The following is a 16,186-nucleotide window of genomic DNA, read 5'->3' as shown; positions in this document are numbered from 1 at the left end:
CTGTAGCCAATGCGAGCTGTGGGGGGTGGTGCCTGCAGGTGAGGGCAGCACATGGAGCCCTCTGCACCCCCATCCCCTAGGGGCCACAGGGACATGGTGCTGGCTACTTCTGGGAGCAGCACAGGGCCTGCAGCGCCACAGGGGTGGTAATCCCACAGCCTGTAGTTTGCCCACTCTGGGCTAAGGCCATCATCCCTGTTCATCCTGGCTACTAGCCATTGATAGACCTATCCACTTCTTTTTTGAACCCTGTTATAGTCTGGGCCTTCACAACATCCTTTGGCAAGGAGTTCCACAGGTTAACTGTGCATCATGTTAAAAAATACCTTTTGTTTGTTTTAAACCTGATGCCTATTCATTTCATTTAGTGACCCCTAATTTTTGTTACCAGTAAACAATACTTCCTTATTTACTTTCTCCACACCAGTCATGATTTTATAGATCTATTCCCTCCGTCATCTCTTTTCCAAGATGAAAAGGCCCCAGTCTTACTAATCTAGCCTCATGGCAGCTTTTCCACACCCCTAATCATTATTGTTGCCCTTTTCTGTACCTTACCCTCCATCCTCCAAAATGCTATACAAACACAATCTTGCATGTTTTATAATTCAAAAATTAAATATGGAAATATTACATACAAAGTACTTGAAAGAATAGTGGAAGTTTAAAACCATAGTATTTATATTCCTTGGAGAGAATTTCATTTGTACTTGGAATTAACTCATTCCTTGCTGTTGAATTCTGCCAGTCTTACCCTACAGAAGGCTGATATTATGGTCTGTGGTGCCTCCTTCACACCAGACTTCCTTCTCTACAACTGAAGCTATAGTGCACCAGCCCGACTCTGCTGACTAATGTCATAGCAGAAGGAAAGAAAATTAAGACAAACCTATTTACTACAACTAGATCTTTAATGTTTTCTGTTTTTTCTTTCCAAAGTTAAGAATGGATAGCAATACCTGCCTTAAAGCAGAATTTCTGCAAGGAACATGTAGTTAAAATCCATCTTGATCCTTAGTATTGGAGGCCCTAGGTTGCTGCATAGCCAGCCGTTGCAGATTCCCTGGACTAATATGTACATTTCTATTTGAAATGTGGATTACTTGTGCTGCCCATCCCAACTGTAATTGCCTTTAGCTGGTGAATCTAACTTGCTCCACTTGCATATTGTAGTTTAAGCCCAGCTGCTGCTCAGACACTGACTAGATAGGGTTGGGTAAATTCTACATACAGGCTAGTATCAAAATTGGTAGAAATAGTCACTCAGTATTAGGTTGAGGAATTGAAAATTGCATATGTTTAAATGGCTACTAGTTATGGCTTTATTATGGGTTAGGATGGCTGCATGTACTATCCACACCAGATTGTCTTTTAGGGTGAAGGAGATCTCACTAGTCTGTGCACTGAGAGAATGTCCTGTGATTACATAAACGTGCAAAAAATTTCAGATCTACCTTATCCCCATCACTTGTGGGTCACATTTCTGTACATTAAAATTCCTAAAGGTTTTGCACAATTTTACTAAGCATTTAAAGGATCAGACTTCTGTTCTGCAGTTTAAAGTATATTAAAAATATCAAGGTGCCTATAAACACAAACAAATTGTAGGCAGTGCTTATTTAGGTTCTTAGCAGCTCTAGACAGATGAAAGATGAGAATAGACATTCAGAACTATCCTTGAAACTTAAAGCAGGCCAACGTTAGTGTAATTTTTTTTGTTCGAATAAGTGATGACTACTACAAAAACATGATAAAGTAGAAGCAAAGTAAAGAACCCACCACTTGCCCACCAACCCAGCTGCATTTACTTTTGTTACAGCAAAAATATTTGCTAAGCCACCACAACACAAAATGGGTTTATATTAACCCACTTACATTAGAGTGTTAGTGGTTTAGAATTGGAAATAGGAAGTTCTGTAGGCTGCAGGGACCAGAGATGCAAAAGTATTAAGTCTAAGCCTTAGTTCTGTTGATTTTATATTAGGCAATAAGCCATTTAAAAATACAAATCACTAATTATTCAAAACATATTCCCACCTAGGAGAATGCTATTTTGAATATTCTTCTAGAAATCACACTGAAACGGTTCCATTTACAAGTAATTAAATTTATTAGAACTCTATAATGAATTTTATTGTTTTCAGAATTTGGCTGATTTACAATTCCCTAGGTTTTTTCCCTCCCCCTGGATTTTTTCCCCTTTTGGTTTAAACATAAAATGCATCATAAGTTGAGTCAAATTTACTTGCACATCAAAAAGACACACCCCTCCCCTGGAGTCACATCTATCTTAAGGGGGGGGAATTCTCAGTTGCACATAGTTAACAGAACACACACTACACTATAGCTATAGCTTCAAAAACAATACAAGGCTGTGGTTTATTCTGATTATGTATCATAAAAAGGATCCACTGTCTTTTATATACACATGTATATAATGTTACATTCCATCAATGTAAAAAGTCCCCCCCCCACCCCCCCAAAAGTTTCACTCTCCAAACTTGGAAAGCGATTTCTCCTGTTGTCTGTGAAGTTCGTTCTCTTTCAACAGCTTCAGGTTCTCAGCTCTCAACCTGTCCAGTTCCAGCTCTAGTTCTCTTACCCTAGGATCCTCTGCGGAGTCCCCCCCATATTTTTTGCTTTCCAGCCTCAGCCTGTTGTTCTCATCTTCCATCCTGGAAAGGCATTTTTCCAGCTCCAAGTACTCCTTGATCAGCTCCTGCTTGCTCATGTTCTGCAGGCTCTCCACATGGTACCGCTCGTAAGTCTCTGAGAAATCCCTCTGGAGAAACTCACTGCCGTCGCCTCCCATCCCGTCGCTGCCCCCGTCCTCGTCTGCTGCCTCCTCCAGGAAGTCTTCCTCGCTGGTATCATCTGACTTGGCTGCCGCCTTCTTGGGGTAGAGGCCAGTCTTAAGATCCGGCTCCTCCTGGTCGTGATCCTCCATCAGGAACTGGGTGGTGTTGTACGGCGCCACCGGCTGCCCCTTGGCGAACATCTCCGCCCTGAGCCGGGAAGCCCGCTGGCTTTGCCGCTCGTCGAACAACTTCTTCTCCTCCCAGGTGAGCTTGTAATAGGGCTTCCAGTGCCGCTTCTTCTTGGAGGGGCGCCGCCGGTGCTTCTTCTTGCCCAGCTGCCGCTGCCGCCATTCCTCCTCGCCCCCCACGGGGGGCCGGTCCCTGTGGCCCCCCGGCCCGGCCCAGCCCTGGCCCTGGCCCTGCGCGGCCGGCGGGGGCCCGGCTCTTTGTCCGTCCGCGGGAGGCTGCCCCTCCCCGGCTGCCCATTCTCCGCCCTCCGCCTGCTCGCCGCCTCCCTCCGGGCGGCCCTCGCCCTGGCGTGCCCCGGCGGGCGGGGAAGCCTGACACGCGCTCTCCGCCGCCCGCGGGCTGCCAGCCGCCGCCGCCGCCTGCTGCTGCTGCTGCTCGGCTCCGCTCGCCGGACACTCCCCGGCCGGCTCCGCGGCCGAAGTTGGGCCGGACGGCGGCTGCGGGTCAGCCATGGCCGGGCCGCTCCTGCTGCTCGCGGGCCGGGGCTCGGCGCCTCAGGCGGGGCTCAGGGCCGAGCGCTCTCCCCGCGGCGCATCTGGAGCGGGCGGCGCGGGGAGTCAGTCCGCGCCGGGCCCCAAGGGGTTAACGCGTCCGCGGCCACCAAGGGGTTAACGCTTCTAGTCCCGCCCCGGAGCGGGCCGCTGCCTGGCTGCTGCTGCTGCGCCGAGACCTGGCACACTCATCTCAGGGCCAGCCTCCTCCTCCGCCGCCCAGCCCCGCCTCTTCCCGCAGCTCCGCCTCCCGACCCCAGCGCTCCTCACTCCCAACTGCAGCTTGCAGCCCGCTGCCTCGCCTTATATAAAGGCACCAGACCCCGCCCCACTCCGCGCAAGCGCGCTGCCCACCCCGCGCCCCGGCGTATGCTGGGATTTGTGGTTTCCCGTCCCGATCGATTCCCTGGCCCGAGCCTGCTGGAGCGACTACGGTTCCCAGAGGCGCGGCGGGGCCTCTGCTGCGCCCAATCAGCTAGAGCAGTGGGCGTGGCTAAGACCACAGTACCACCCATTGGCCTCCGAGGCTTCTTCGGGAAAACCATTGGTCCTTCATCTGCGGCTAGACCAATGAGAGAGTAGGGGTAGCACTTGGTCTCTACCATTGTTTTTCCAGGGGTCTTAAACGTGAACGGCTCCAAGCGACCTTCAAGGGGCTCGCTAAGGACAAAAGTCAGTAGCCGTACGGTCCCCTTTCTCTCCGTGTGTGTGTCGCGGAATGTCCTATCTTTCCTCCCCATGACGAGGAATGGTACAATCCAAAGTAGTCCTGGATGGCTTCGTGGGTTGAGCGGATGAGACTGTGGATTGGGCCACTTTCTCCCCTCAGTCGCAGCGTGGGGGTTGGGGGTGAATTCCGACTGGAAACGAGAGGGGCCTAAAAGCGACACACGCGTGGGAGGCGGAAGGACACCAGGGATTGGGAGCTGCGTAAAATGTAAGGTGACTGTGATGAGACCGTGATCGGAGCGGAGGAAGATGTAAACAAACCAGAGCGAGAGAAACAAGTCCCATCTTAAAGGGACAGTGTCTCCTTCTCCTCGCAGCCTCCCCGTCCCCCACGACTGGCCAAGCGGCTGCAGCAGGCACAGAGCTGTGCTAGGAGAGGAGCCCGGACTCCTGGGGTCTCTCTAGGAGGGGCAAGTCCCAGTGTTCAGAGCTGGGTTCTGAACCCAGACTGCTGAGTTCCAGTCCTGGCTCACTTCCCTGCCCTCGCTGGGCCTCAGTTTCCCCATCTGTAAAATGGGGCTAGGGGTGTAAATCCCACCCCTCACGCACACTGCATGGGGTTAGCCTGTGCCAACTCGTCCCCTGGCACTGTCACGAGCTTCAGCGCTGCAGGAGGATAGCTTGTGTTCCCCACTCCCTACCCACACACCTTCCCTGGACGAACAGCAAACCTCCACTGCAAGCTCTGGCTCTGGGCTCTGAAATGAGTCACGGAGGAAAGAGCCGAGTGTGTGCCATCTCAGCACACCACAGGGATAGAAACGGGCCTCTGGAGCTAAACACAGAACCAGCTTTAACAAACACCTCTTTTGTGGATCAGGTGGGGAGCACCTAATATACGTTGACTGCTGGGCTGCCCATGCATCTGACATGGCTGATCAGACAAATGTGGCCTACACAGACCTGGTCACAAGCATGTGAAATCAAGGTCTCCTAAATCCCATGCAAGCTCAGAACCTCACAACTCTGTGCTGTCTTATTCTGTACGGGGAACTGAGAAAGAGGGAACATCTCAAAATGCAGCAGTACTACGGGGGCAGGTCTGCTGCTGCTTGGTGTCCTGCAAATCATATGGGGCACACACCACTGTCTCTTGGAAAGTGTCCAGGGCAGTTGTCAATGTTGCAGAGGCTAAGGCCAAGATCCTCAAAGGTATTTAGGCTCCTAACTTCCATTGCAATCAGAGATCTCGGCCTAGATGCCCATTGGACGCTAGCATGTGTAGCGCTAGAATTAAAATGCCAGGCTTAATCTGACCTTCCATTAGAAGTACCAGGACTCTTTCCTTCACTCAATCCCCCCTCCATACCCCCCAGAATTAGAGGAACCAGGGATCTTTCACTGATAATGAAAGTGGATTGGGCCTGGGCTTGTCACTTTATTCTGCAAACTGCATGAAGGCAATGGAAGTGTTTCCCCCTCTCTTTCATGTATTACATTTGGGTCTGTTTTGCATCCTGCAAATTTTGGAAGTCAGAGCAGCTGGCTAAATCTCTACATCTTTCTTGGATGGCCAGTGGGTTACTCCTGGTATAGTTCCAGGCTGAGAGTACACAAAAATCCCCCTGCCTTTAACAAGCCAGCAATTCTGTTAAAGAAATCCTGAGGAAGAGTCATGTGCATGGAAGTGCATTTGTGCTGTGTTAAGGAGGCAGCGTGGTCTAGTGGTCAGAGCATGGAATTTGGAGTTCTGGGGTCTAATCTTGACTGCCATTTTCTTACTGTGTAAGCTTACCCTATCTGTACCTCAGTTTCCACACTGTAAAATGGGGATTGTAATATTTACTTACCACACAGGGTGAGTTGGGAGGCTCCATAAAGCTCTTTGAGATTCTTGGCTGGAAAGTGCTCGAGAAAGGCAAATATTTTTACTATAACACCTTTCAAAGCACTTTAACAAAGCTTAATTAACAAGAGAACCACTCTCAGATTAACACCCATGCTATCAATTACATGTTCAATTAATGAATTTGAAAAAAAATGTAATTTTATTTTTATTTTTACTTTTTATACAGTTTTTGGTGTTTGTTTTGTTTTTCATTTCATTCAAGTCCTGCAGCCCTTTGTGTGTGTGGGACAGCTTTAAAGAAATTATTTCCTTTTCATTTCTCTTACTTTTCAGTTTTGTAAAGGCTTGTTTCTACAAAAATCAAACTTTGGGACCTAATTTCAGCTGCCAGTGTTATTTTTGAGCCTCAAAACATCCCTATGAAGGAGGTAAATCTTATTATCCCCCATCTTATCTATTGGGGAAACCGAGGCCCAGAGAAGCGACACAATTTTCCCAAGGTTATACAGTGAATCAGTGTCAGAGGTCAGAGCAGAATCATGTCTCCCCATTTGTCTGCTCTGTGTGTACTTACTGGGCTGGTTTAGCGAGCCTTTTGCAAAACACCTTAAAGAAATTGCTTAAAGAAGGTGTAACAAGGTCACTGCTTGTAAAATGTCTCTCTGCCTCAAGCCTAAAGCTGCACCTTCAAGTGATGAGCTGAAGAGGGAATATGTTCGTTCTCACTTTACAATTGATCTGAAGGGAAAACTCCAGTGCAGCACAAAAGAGACTCTAGTGATTTCATCTCATGACAGTGAAGACTCAGCTACTCACACACTTTCTTCCAATACAGTAAGAAAAGACGAGACTAGTTCACAATCAGACAGGAAGCTGCCAACTTGTCAGTCTGAAGATGAAGGGTAAAGCACCGGAAATGCAGCTCAGTATCTGGCTGCAGGAGGAAACAGGAGCCGCTCTCATTTGTTGCAAGGTACGTCCTAGGGGTTTTAAGAGTGGTTATAACCACAGCAACAGCTCACCAAAGAGGAACCTCCGCTGGGAAGGAAAATGGCAGCTCCCGCAGCGATGGCCCAAGGCCTCGAGTCTGAAAACGGCCAGGCGGCCTCTGACAGTTTCTGGTCACATGACCTCTTTTGGTGACTAGTCCGGGTAGGGGGACCGGCTTTGCTGGATGGAAATAAGGGAAAGAACATGAAAAATAAGCACCAACCCTTATTTTCAAGGTCAGTTAGGGATCCGCCATTCCCCTGAGCCTGTCATGTATTTGTCTGTCAAGTGGACGTTTCTGCTGCCCTCATGTACAATGCAACTATCACAAGCGTCAATTTAATGTTTAAAATGGTCAAGGGATGTGCCTTAAAATAAGGGACGGGTGCTTGCCCAACGTTTGGCTGGATCAGATGCAGCTGAGGATCAGATTCTCTAGCCCCACAGAGCCAGGAGGCCTGTGCAGCCAGGCCGCGCCCGCTCTGTTTAGCTAGCTTAGCGATGTTTCTAGCCTCCATTCCCAGAGGCTCTGAGTCCCCCACAGGCTTCATGCATTTATCCTCACAACTCCCTGGGAGGCCGGGCAGGGCTGTGACCCCATTGTACAGGTGGGGCGGACGAGGCACAGAGAGATCAAGGTCAGATCTGCCTCCTTAGGCCCCACTGACATTCTCAAAACCGCCTCTCAGCTGCCACCTAGCCCCACAGGCGCCTCAATCCCCATGGTGCCTATTTTTCCACGGGTTGGTATTTGTTAAGGCACCGAAGCCCTGACACCACCCCACAGCCAATGGGCAGCTCGGTGCCCTCGCTCGAGCCCCCACTCCACAGGCCCCAAAGCAGGATTCTTCAGTTAAAGGGGGAGGCAGGTATTGCCAGCAGGGCCCGATCCTGTTAGCGGCGCTTGAATTGTGGGGAAGAAGTAGGGAGACCCTGATGTCAAGTAGCTTTAATTTAAGCCCCAGTGAGAAGGAAGGGGGCCATCAGGCAGCAGGGCCGGCTTTAGGAAGTGCGGGGCCCAATTCGAACATTTTCGGCGGGGCCCCGGCAGGGATGACTTAAAAAAAAAAAGTTAAAAAAAGCCTTTCATTTCTTAGCAACCAGTTCCCTGTAAAAAGTTCTGTTTTAAGGGATGTGCCACAGTATGTATTTTTTTGTACCAATAGGGTTACCATACGTCCGTATTTTTAAAAATTCCTCCCGGATGGCGATTTAAGAACCAAAAAGCTGGACATGTCCGGGAAAATACGGATGTACGTTAACCCTACCTAAACTTCTTTTTTAAAAAGATGGGCCTGAACTAGAACTGAGCTCTGTTTCACATGTGTGGGTCCCCACCACTCCCTGGGGGTGTGCTAGGGTGACCAGATGTCCAGATTTTATAGGGACAGTCCCGATTTGGGGGTCTTTTTCTTATATAGGATCCTACTACCCCCCACCCCTGTTCCAATTTTTCACACTTGCTGTCTGGTCACCCTAGGGTGTGCACAGGTGTGGGTCCCAGCTGTTCCCTGTCCCTCTCATTGAAGCAGGTGTGCAGGGTTACTGCCCTGGGAACTGCAGGGCACCAGTGGACATGGGGCTGGCTGGAGGCAGGGCAGGGGCTGACTGGAGGTAGGGTCTGGCTGCAAGCAGAGCAAGGGGTGCGGGGCTGGCTGGAGACAGGGGGATGTGGGGTGGGCTGGCTGGCTTCAGGCAGGGCCGCAGGGGGGTGTGGCAAGGATTGGCAGGGCTGGAGACAGAGGAGTGCGGGACTGGCTGGCTTCAGGCAGGGGCATGCAGCCGGGGTTGTCTGGAGACAGGGCAGGAGGTGCGGGGCTGGTGCGGGCAGGGGCTGGCTGCAGGCAGGGCAGGGAGTGCGGGGCTGGGTGCAGGCAGGGGCTGGGTGCAGGCAGGGGGTGTGGGTACAGGGGGTGCAGCCCACCCTGTATGGTAAGTGCCTCCTCCTCTCCCCTCCCTCACCAGGGTAGCAGCAGCAGCCGCCCGGGGCTCAGGGGCTATTTAAAGGGTCCGTGGCTCCCCTGCTTCCACTGCCCCAGCCCTTTAAATAGCCATGGGAGCCCTGGGGAAGTGGCAGGGCTCCAGGGGCTATTTAAAGGACTGGGGCAGCAGAGGCAACTGGAGCCCCCCGCTACCCCAGGACTTGGGGGTTATTTAAAGGGCCTGGGGCTCCCCTGCTTCTACCACCCCGGCCCTTTAAATAGCCACGGGAGTCCTGGGGAAGCGGCGGGGTTCCAGGCTATTTAAAGGGCCAGTAGAAGCAAGGGGAGTCCCAGACTTTTTAAATAGCCCCCAGGGCTCCAGCAGTGGGGCTCTGGTGGCAATTTAAAGGGCCTGAGGCTCCAGTCCCTGCTGGGAGCCCCAGGCCCTTTAAATTGCCTCCTGGGGAAGCTGGGCCACCCCGGTACAGCGCACTGGCAGGGCTTGGGTGCGGGGCCCTCTTAGGCGCGGGGCCCGATTCGGGGGAATTGGTTGAATTGGCCTAAAGCCGGCCCTGTCAGGCAGAAGGGAGCTAGCCCCAAACAGCAGTAACCCCCCCCCCCATGCTCCCATCGTTCAAGCACTGCTTGTGGGTGTGCTCTGAGCACCCTAACCGCTGAGACCTGTCAGACCCTAGAGCAGAGGGGCTGGATCTAGCCCACCTCTAAGTGTGGGGACAGCCAGGGCCCAGGGAAACACTGAATGGGAGCAGGCGCGAGAGAAGGTTTGGGCTGCTAGGGCACGGCTAGGACAGGGTTTGTGGCTCAGGATCCGGGGCAGGGGGAGTCCCATCGGCAAGTGCACCAGGCCTGAGCCCCTCTCCTTGGCATTGTCCGCCAGGCTAACAGGCAGCTCCCTGCTCAGCTTGCCAGCTTCTGAAAACCCTTCCCGAGGTGCCTGGCTCCCTCCAGGCCTCGTTTGGGGAGCCAGGGCCCTAGCGTGGGGCTGGGGGGTACATTTGGCATCGCAGCACACACGTACTTTGCCACGAGTGCGGGGGCTGGACTAGATGGCCTCTCAAGGTCCCTCTCAGTTCTATGATACGGGCCTAAGGCAGAGGCTCTCAGACTGTGGTCCGCGGACCACCAGTGGTCCGCGAGCTCCATTCAGGTGATCTGCAGATAGTTCCCTCTAAGGTGCGCGCCTGGGGGGCTGCACATGAGAGAATGAAGGGCCGCCCACCTAATTAGCGGAGCTGCGCAGGCCTGGCTCCACGAAGTAGGTGCCTGGACCCTGGAGAAGATGCACATGTAAGGTGAGGTGGTGGCTGTGGGGGGAAGAAGGGCAGTGGGGTGAGAAGAGGGGGTAGAGGGAATTTGGGACGTGCAGCTCTGCATTGGCCAGAGAAAGAGGCGACTTTCTCCAGCTCCAGGGCAGCCAGTCTTGTTTTGAAGACATCAAGAGACAGAGAATCCCCCACTTCCCTGAGTGGTTTGGTCCCTCACTAATCAAAGTGTGTGACTGCCGTATTTCTAACGTCCACTTGTCTGGCTTCAGCGTCCAGCCTTTCTCTGCTAGATTAAAGCCCTGTAGTACCTGGCACTCTCTCCCCAGGAAGGTTCTTATACTCTCTAGTCAAATCCCCTCTCAATCTTCTTCTTGGGGTGCTCCCAGACAGAGCGCTTTGCGTCTCTTCTCCAGCTCTCAGATAATGGTTGTGGCTCTTTATGCTCTATCCAATTTTAATATCCTTTAAAAAAACATGGACACCCAAACTGCAGCATGCAGGATTCCAGGGTGCGATGTCGTATACGGAGGCAAAATCACCTCCCTTATCTCATCCACGACTCCCCTTTCTACAGCCACGGATCCCATTAGCCCAGGTGGCCACAGCATTGCACATGGTCAGTTGTTTGTCCACTACGACCCCTCCATCTTTTTCAGAGTCCCTGCGCTCCCGGGTACAGTCCCCCATTCCGCATTCCTTGTACCTAGATGTGTAGTTTTGCATTTGGCCGCATTAAAATGTGTTTTCTGTGAATGAGCCCGGCTTAGCAGGTAGTCCAGATCGCCATGGATAACTGCCCTGTCCTCAGCATTATTTACCACTTCTAATGCCCTGCTGGGCAGGGAGCATAGGCCACGCCACACAGCAACGGGATCCCTCGGCTTGCGTTGTACCATGGTGCAGAGTCTAGAGACAGCGCGTGATCATTCAGGAAAGCAGCCTCGCCACAGGGACAGTGAATGGCTCTGGGTATTTTTCCCCTCTCTGCATGCCCAGAGGAGACACCAGGAGCTTGGGAAGATCCAGTGGAGCCGAAGCCCCTCTCTGCCAGGTGATCCTTCTGGCTGCGCTGCGGCCCGGCTAAGCTCAGCGCTTCCAAGCACTGGAGCTGGCAGTCGCGCCCGTCAGAGCCACGGAGCTCCTGAGAAACAAACTTTCCAGTGCAACTTGCTGAGCCTAAGCTGCCTTCTCATTCCCAGCCCCCTACTGCTAAGCACGTGGGGCACCAGGGCTGCAGCCCTCCATGCAGATGGACTTTTCCAGGGCCCCTTTCCCTACAGACCTTTGGGAAAGAACGGACTGGGAATCTGTGTGCAGAAGTGGCACTGAAATCCTGGCCTGTCTCCAGCAGGGCCAGGTTCTGCACAGGCGTCCCCAGGCCACTGCAATTCCCTACCCCTCCTGCATTCCCACGCGGCTCCATCCTGCCTCACGGGGCACGGGCTGGGACACTCAGCGCCCAGCTCCCTCCTGGGCTGGAGCACAAGGGAGAGGAGGAGCTACCTAAAATGCACACACATGTGCAAATTCACGCACACACCGAGCGAGAGGTTCGCATGCAAACGCACACGGATAATATCTCAGACACACGCAGCAAGAGGCTCATGAGCACACACACACACACACGCACACACTGAGTGACGGGCTCGTGTAATTACATCCACAAGCCCTAGGTGAAAGGAGTGTTGGGGTTGCACAGTTAAGCACTCACACAGGAGGAAATGCCAGAATTCAGGCGGCCTGTGGAACCTTAACTTGGCCTCCTCCTGCAGGTGCATTATGGGACAGGCTTTACTTACATGAGCACATGGGCCAGTGGCAGGGCCACCGCAGAGACCTCGGCCCTAGAGTAAGGGAGCTGGAGACAGTTTCCATCGGGCGCCATGTGGGGCGGAGGGGAGGGGGCAGGGGTGGAGGTATGGAAATAGTGTCTTTGTCAGGAAGGTGCAATTGTCTGTATTTCAGCAGCGCCTCTGGCCACGACCTGGGCTCATTGCATTGGCGCTGCACAGTCCCGCAGCCAGCGAGGCAGAACCGCCCGAATTGCCACCGTCCAGCTGCCTGGCCGGGCGGGATTTGCAGCAGTGCTGCGTGGGGGGAGCTGAGCTCTTTTGAAAGCCAGGCCCATAAGTGCCGAGCCCAGGCCTGGCCAGAGAGCCAGCCAGGCCCTGTTGCCAACTCTCCTGGTTTTATTGCAGGTGTCAGGACAGTTGGTCTTTTACTTAAAGCCTCAGAGCCTGGAGCCCTGTGGTGCTGCGAGAGGAAAAGGACGTTTCTAGCTCTCACTGTCGTGGAGACCCCGGCGTGACCCCAAAGGCTCCGAAGCTGGAAGGCGAAGGAACAGGGCCCACCTGACTGCTGGAACCCCATGACGCAGCGGGGTGGGGCTGGGGCTGGCACCTGATTGTTGAATGTTTGAGGTTGGCCTGGGGTACGACACACTGAATCGGGGAGTTTTGCCCCTGGGCAGGAGTTCACCCCGAGACGGAGGGAACAAACCCCTGTGGTGAGCGAGCAGCCGCAGTGCCTATGGCAGAGCTGCCTCTGTGCCCAGCCTCCACACGTGTCACTCGGAGGGGCTGTTCTGCCACCGGGATACGAGCAATGCCCGCGGTGAGGGCGAGCAGGGCCCCTTTGGGGAATGCCCAGGCAAGTCCCCATTTCCTCCCCACCCCAGGCAGCCAGCGGATTCCCAGCCACAGACATTGGCACCAGGGACGGGAGGAGACGAGAGCTCCGCCCATGCTGGCAGGCCAGGGTCGGGTCGCAGGTGGGGTTCATGGGAGGTCACCTAGGGTGGGGCTGGGAGGAATTGGGCACAGACCCAGGGCCCATGGTTACATGTTGCCATGGGGTTCACCTGCCAACTCTCCTCAGGTACCTTCCTCTGCATGACGGGGCAGGGCCCCGCAGGACACGTGTCAGACTCTGTCATGCGACACCCAAGACAAAAACAGCAGAAAAGACCTGAGGTGCCTCAGCAGAGCCGGGGGCCCAGGTCTGGGCAAGTAAGGCCTGCTGTGGGTCAGGCCGAGCTGGGGAGTGACTGGGGGCTGCGGGTCAGGATTGAGGGGCATCGGCAGAGCTGGGGGGCAGGGGGAGCCCTGGGCTGGAGGAGCAGGGGGCTGCGGGTTGGAAGTGAGGGGCACCGGCAGAGCTGGGGGGCAGGGGGAGCCCTGGGCTGGAGGAGCAGGGGGCTGCGGGTCAGAAGTGAGGGGCACCGGCAGAGCTGGGGGGCAGGGGGAGCCCTGGGCTGGAGGAGCAGGGGGCTGCGGGTCGGGAGTGAGGGGCTTGGCACAGCTGTTGGGGGGATCCCCGTGGCAGAAGAGCAGAGCTGATGGTCGGGGGGAGCCCAGGGCTTGGAGAGCCGGGAGGCTGCAGGTCGGAGCGTGGATGGGGGAGGGGGAGATTGGCCACACTGTACCTGTTGCTGGCCAGCACTGTTGTGCCCTCCCTGAATTAAGAGCTGTTCCCTGTTGGTAGCTCCTGTTACCCAGAGCAGCCCCCCAGCTCAGGGGCCCTGGCCGGGGAGCGGAAGAGGTCAGTCCTTGCAGCCAGGCTTTGCCTGGGGCTGTACAAAGTGCCTGTGTATTCAATAGGTCACCTTGTTTGCACTCCAGGAGAGCAGCCCATGGCTGCGGCGGAGCCCAGGCGCTGCTGGCAGGGCTGTGTGCATGTGATGTCACGCTGGTGCCATGAACGGGAGCAGGAATCGCGACTGGGCTGAGGCAGAGCTGTGGGCACAGAGGCCCTGTGTTCTCTCCGGGAACAAAGCAACTGGCAGCTCGCTCCAGTCTGGCAGCCTTGACGGGAGAGATGGGGACAAGTCACAGCAGAGTTTGAATGGGAAGGAGAAATCAGGGCAGGCTTTATAGGCGGCAAACCTGGTGCACAGGCCAAGGTGCTGCTGCGGCAGGGGGCTCTGTACCCACCCCAGGCCCAGCTTTGGAGTCCGGGCGCTAGAGACACGAGTCCATGGGTGCTGCGGGTGCTCGGTGCTTCTGAACAGCAGCCGCAGAGTCTCAGGCTGGTTCCAAAACGCAGTGGCCACTTTTGAAAGTTTGCCTGTAAGTGATTTTACCCAGGGGGGCTCCAGCAGCACTGGGCAGAGAACCCAGGAGTCCTGATGCCCAGGTCCCTGCTCGAATTGCTAGAGCCACATTCCCCGCCTATAACACTAGACACTTTCACTAGCTCTTGGGGCTCCCAGTGTTTTGTGTAGCTCCATGTGCAATATTGTGATGCAAATTAATGAGCTAATCTGCATATTTGTAAAGACTATATATAACCATAAGCCTCAGCAGCAGTGATTGTGTTGCTGATAAAAGGTCTTGGTCTACATGGTCCCCGGGGAAGGGCTCCCCTGGCAGGAATGGCCGTGGCTCCCCCCTCAGAGCCAGGTGGGGGCCGCAAGGGACCCCGGGTCACAGTAGTGGGGAGACACGACCACGTGCCGGGCTGGAGAGTGGCGCCAGGGAGCCAGCTGTGGGCACCTAGCAGTGGCCTTCAGACCATCCCCCCAAGTGGGTTATTGACCCAGCCTGTGCTGAGCCCCCCTGCGCCATGACCCCACCTGTGATTACATGGCCACACAGTAGGCGTCAAAGATCACCTGGGGCAGGCAGACAGGGGCCCCCCGCGTGGTGTCTGGAGTCCGGAGGATAAAGGTCTCTGTGAATCCAGGGCAGGCAGGACGCAAAGCACAAGTGAACCAGTGCAGGGGTGGGAAAGAGCAGAGGAAAGTTCTGTGAAAGCAGCAGGGGAAGGAGGCGCAAACACGCCCAGGCCCCTCGGCAGAAAGAAGAACTATAAGTGTCTAGATATAAATGCAAGACGCATTTCCCAGGGAAACTCCCCCTCCCAAAGTCCCCCCTCCTTGGCTGAGCTTGTGCCCAGGGACCATTTCGCTCCAGGGCTGTTTGCGACAGTGCCGCAGTGGGACGTCCATTTCCCCGTCACCCAGCCAAGCAGCTCCAGGGGTTCGAGGTGGGTGACACATTTGAGCATGAACATTTTTCAGTCTAAAAACGCTGTTTTGCTATAGAAACATTTCTTGGGAACGTGTTGACATCAATGTTTTTCAGTGGGAAAAATGGTGTTTTGATTCATTTCATTTTTCCTTTTATATTGCACTGGAAGATTCATTGTAATATTCTGTTTAACAGTCTGTACATGTCTGATCGATTATAGCAATAGTTCAAAGTCAAAATACAACGAAGCCATTGAAATGAACTGAATCCATGGGCCCTGTGGAGGAGCGGACTCACCCCTGCAGCGCCTCCTGCTGGTGACTCCTGGGAATTAGCTTGTTCCAGCCCTGGAGCGCCCCCTGCAGGCCGGTGATCCGCCTGTCCTCTGCCCACCGTGTCCCTCCCTGGACCCGGTGCCCTTTTACATGGGGTGCTGCCCCCCCCAGCAGTAACCCCCTTTCTCTCAGAGTCTCCCCCTCCCAGGGGAACCCCCACACTCTATCCTCACCTCACCTCAGTATCAGGCTACTGCCAGTCATTGTCTAGCCCCGTGCCCTGGGGCAGGCTGCAGCATCAGCCACTCATCACTAGCAAGGAGGATTTGGACCTGCTGCCTCAGCCTACCCCTGGGCTGCCCCCTGCAACTCCCAGTACCTGTTGGCCTTGTGCTAGGCCGCAGCCTGGGGCTTTCCAGGCTGGAGCTCCCCAGCTCCTCTGCCTTTCCCCAGCCCTGCTCCACTCAGGTACCCGGTCTCTAGCTCCCTGCAGCCAGACCCCTCTCCCTCTACACCAGAGAGAGACTGTCTGGGCTCCTGGCTCACAGCCTCTTATAGGGGCCAGCTGGGCCTGACTGGGACCTGGCCACAGCTGGGCCTGCTTTCCCCAATCAGCCCAGGCTTCTTGCCCCAGCCACAGACCCCTCCTGGGCTGTTTTAACCCTTCAGGGCAGGCGCAGGGGATCA

At 54.5% G+C, this 16,186-nt stretch overlaps 1 protein-coding gene and 1 long non-coding RNA gene across 3 annotated transcripts; one reads left to right on the top strand and one right to left on the bottom strand.

Moving 5' to 3' along the window:
- Positions 1–2,091: 2,091 nt before the first annotated feature.
- HEXIM1 (HEXIM P-TEFb complex subunit 1) lies at positions 2,092–3,823 on the bottom strand. Its single transcript, XM_044999559.1, has one exon. The coding sequence runs from the start codon at positions 3,497–3,499 to the stop codon at positions 2,489–2,491; it is 1,011 nt and encodes a 336-aa protein (XP_044855494.1). The 5' UTR covers positions 3,500–3,823; the 3' UTR covers positions 2,092–2,488.
- Positions 3,824–4,490: 667 nt separating this feature from the next.
- LOC123356358 lies at positions 4,491–15,430 on the top strand. Of its 2 annotated transcripts, XR_006575339.1 has the most exons (4): positions 4,491–5,087; positions 6,892–7,029; positions 12,453–13,252; positions 13,875–15,430. It is a non-coding gene; the product is annotated as an uncharacterized LOC123356358 (long non-coding RNA). The 2 variants fall into 2 exon arrangements; XR_006575338.1 differs by lacking the exon at positions 4,491–5,087 and having other exon boundaries at positions 5,094–7,029.
- The last annotated feature ends 756 nt before the right edge of the window (positions 15,431–16,186 follow it).

Source organism: Mauremys mutica, chromosome 25 (assembly GCF_020497125.1).
Source record: "Mauremys mutica isolate MM-2020 ecotype Southern chromosome 25, ASM2049712v1, whole genome shotgun sequence".
NCBI lineage: Eukaryota > Metazoa > Chordata > Testudines > Geoemydidae > Mauremys > Mauremys mutica.
Note: the sequence above shows the minus strand (reverse complement) of the source record. Positions and strands in the feature narration are given on the sequence as shown.

What these genes read in the sequence shown, in the direction of transcription:
- HEXIM1 (XM_044999559.1), bottom strand. Translation starts at nt 3,499, where the DNA reads ATGGCTGACCCGCAGCCGCCGTCCGGCCCAACTTCGGCCGCGGAGCCG.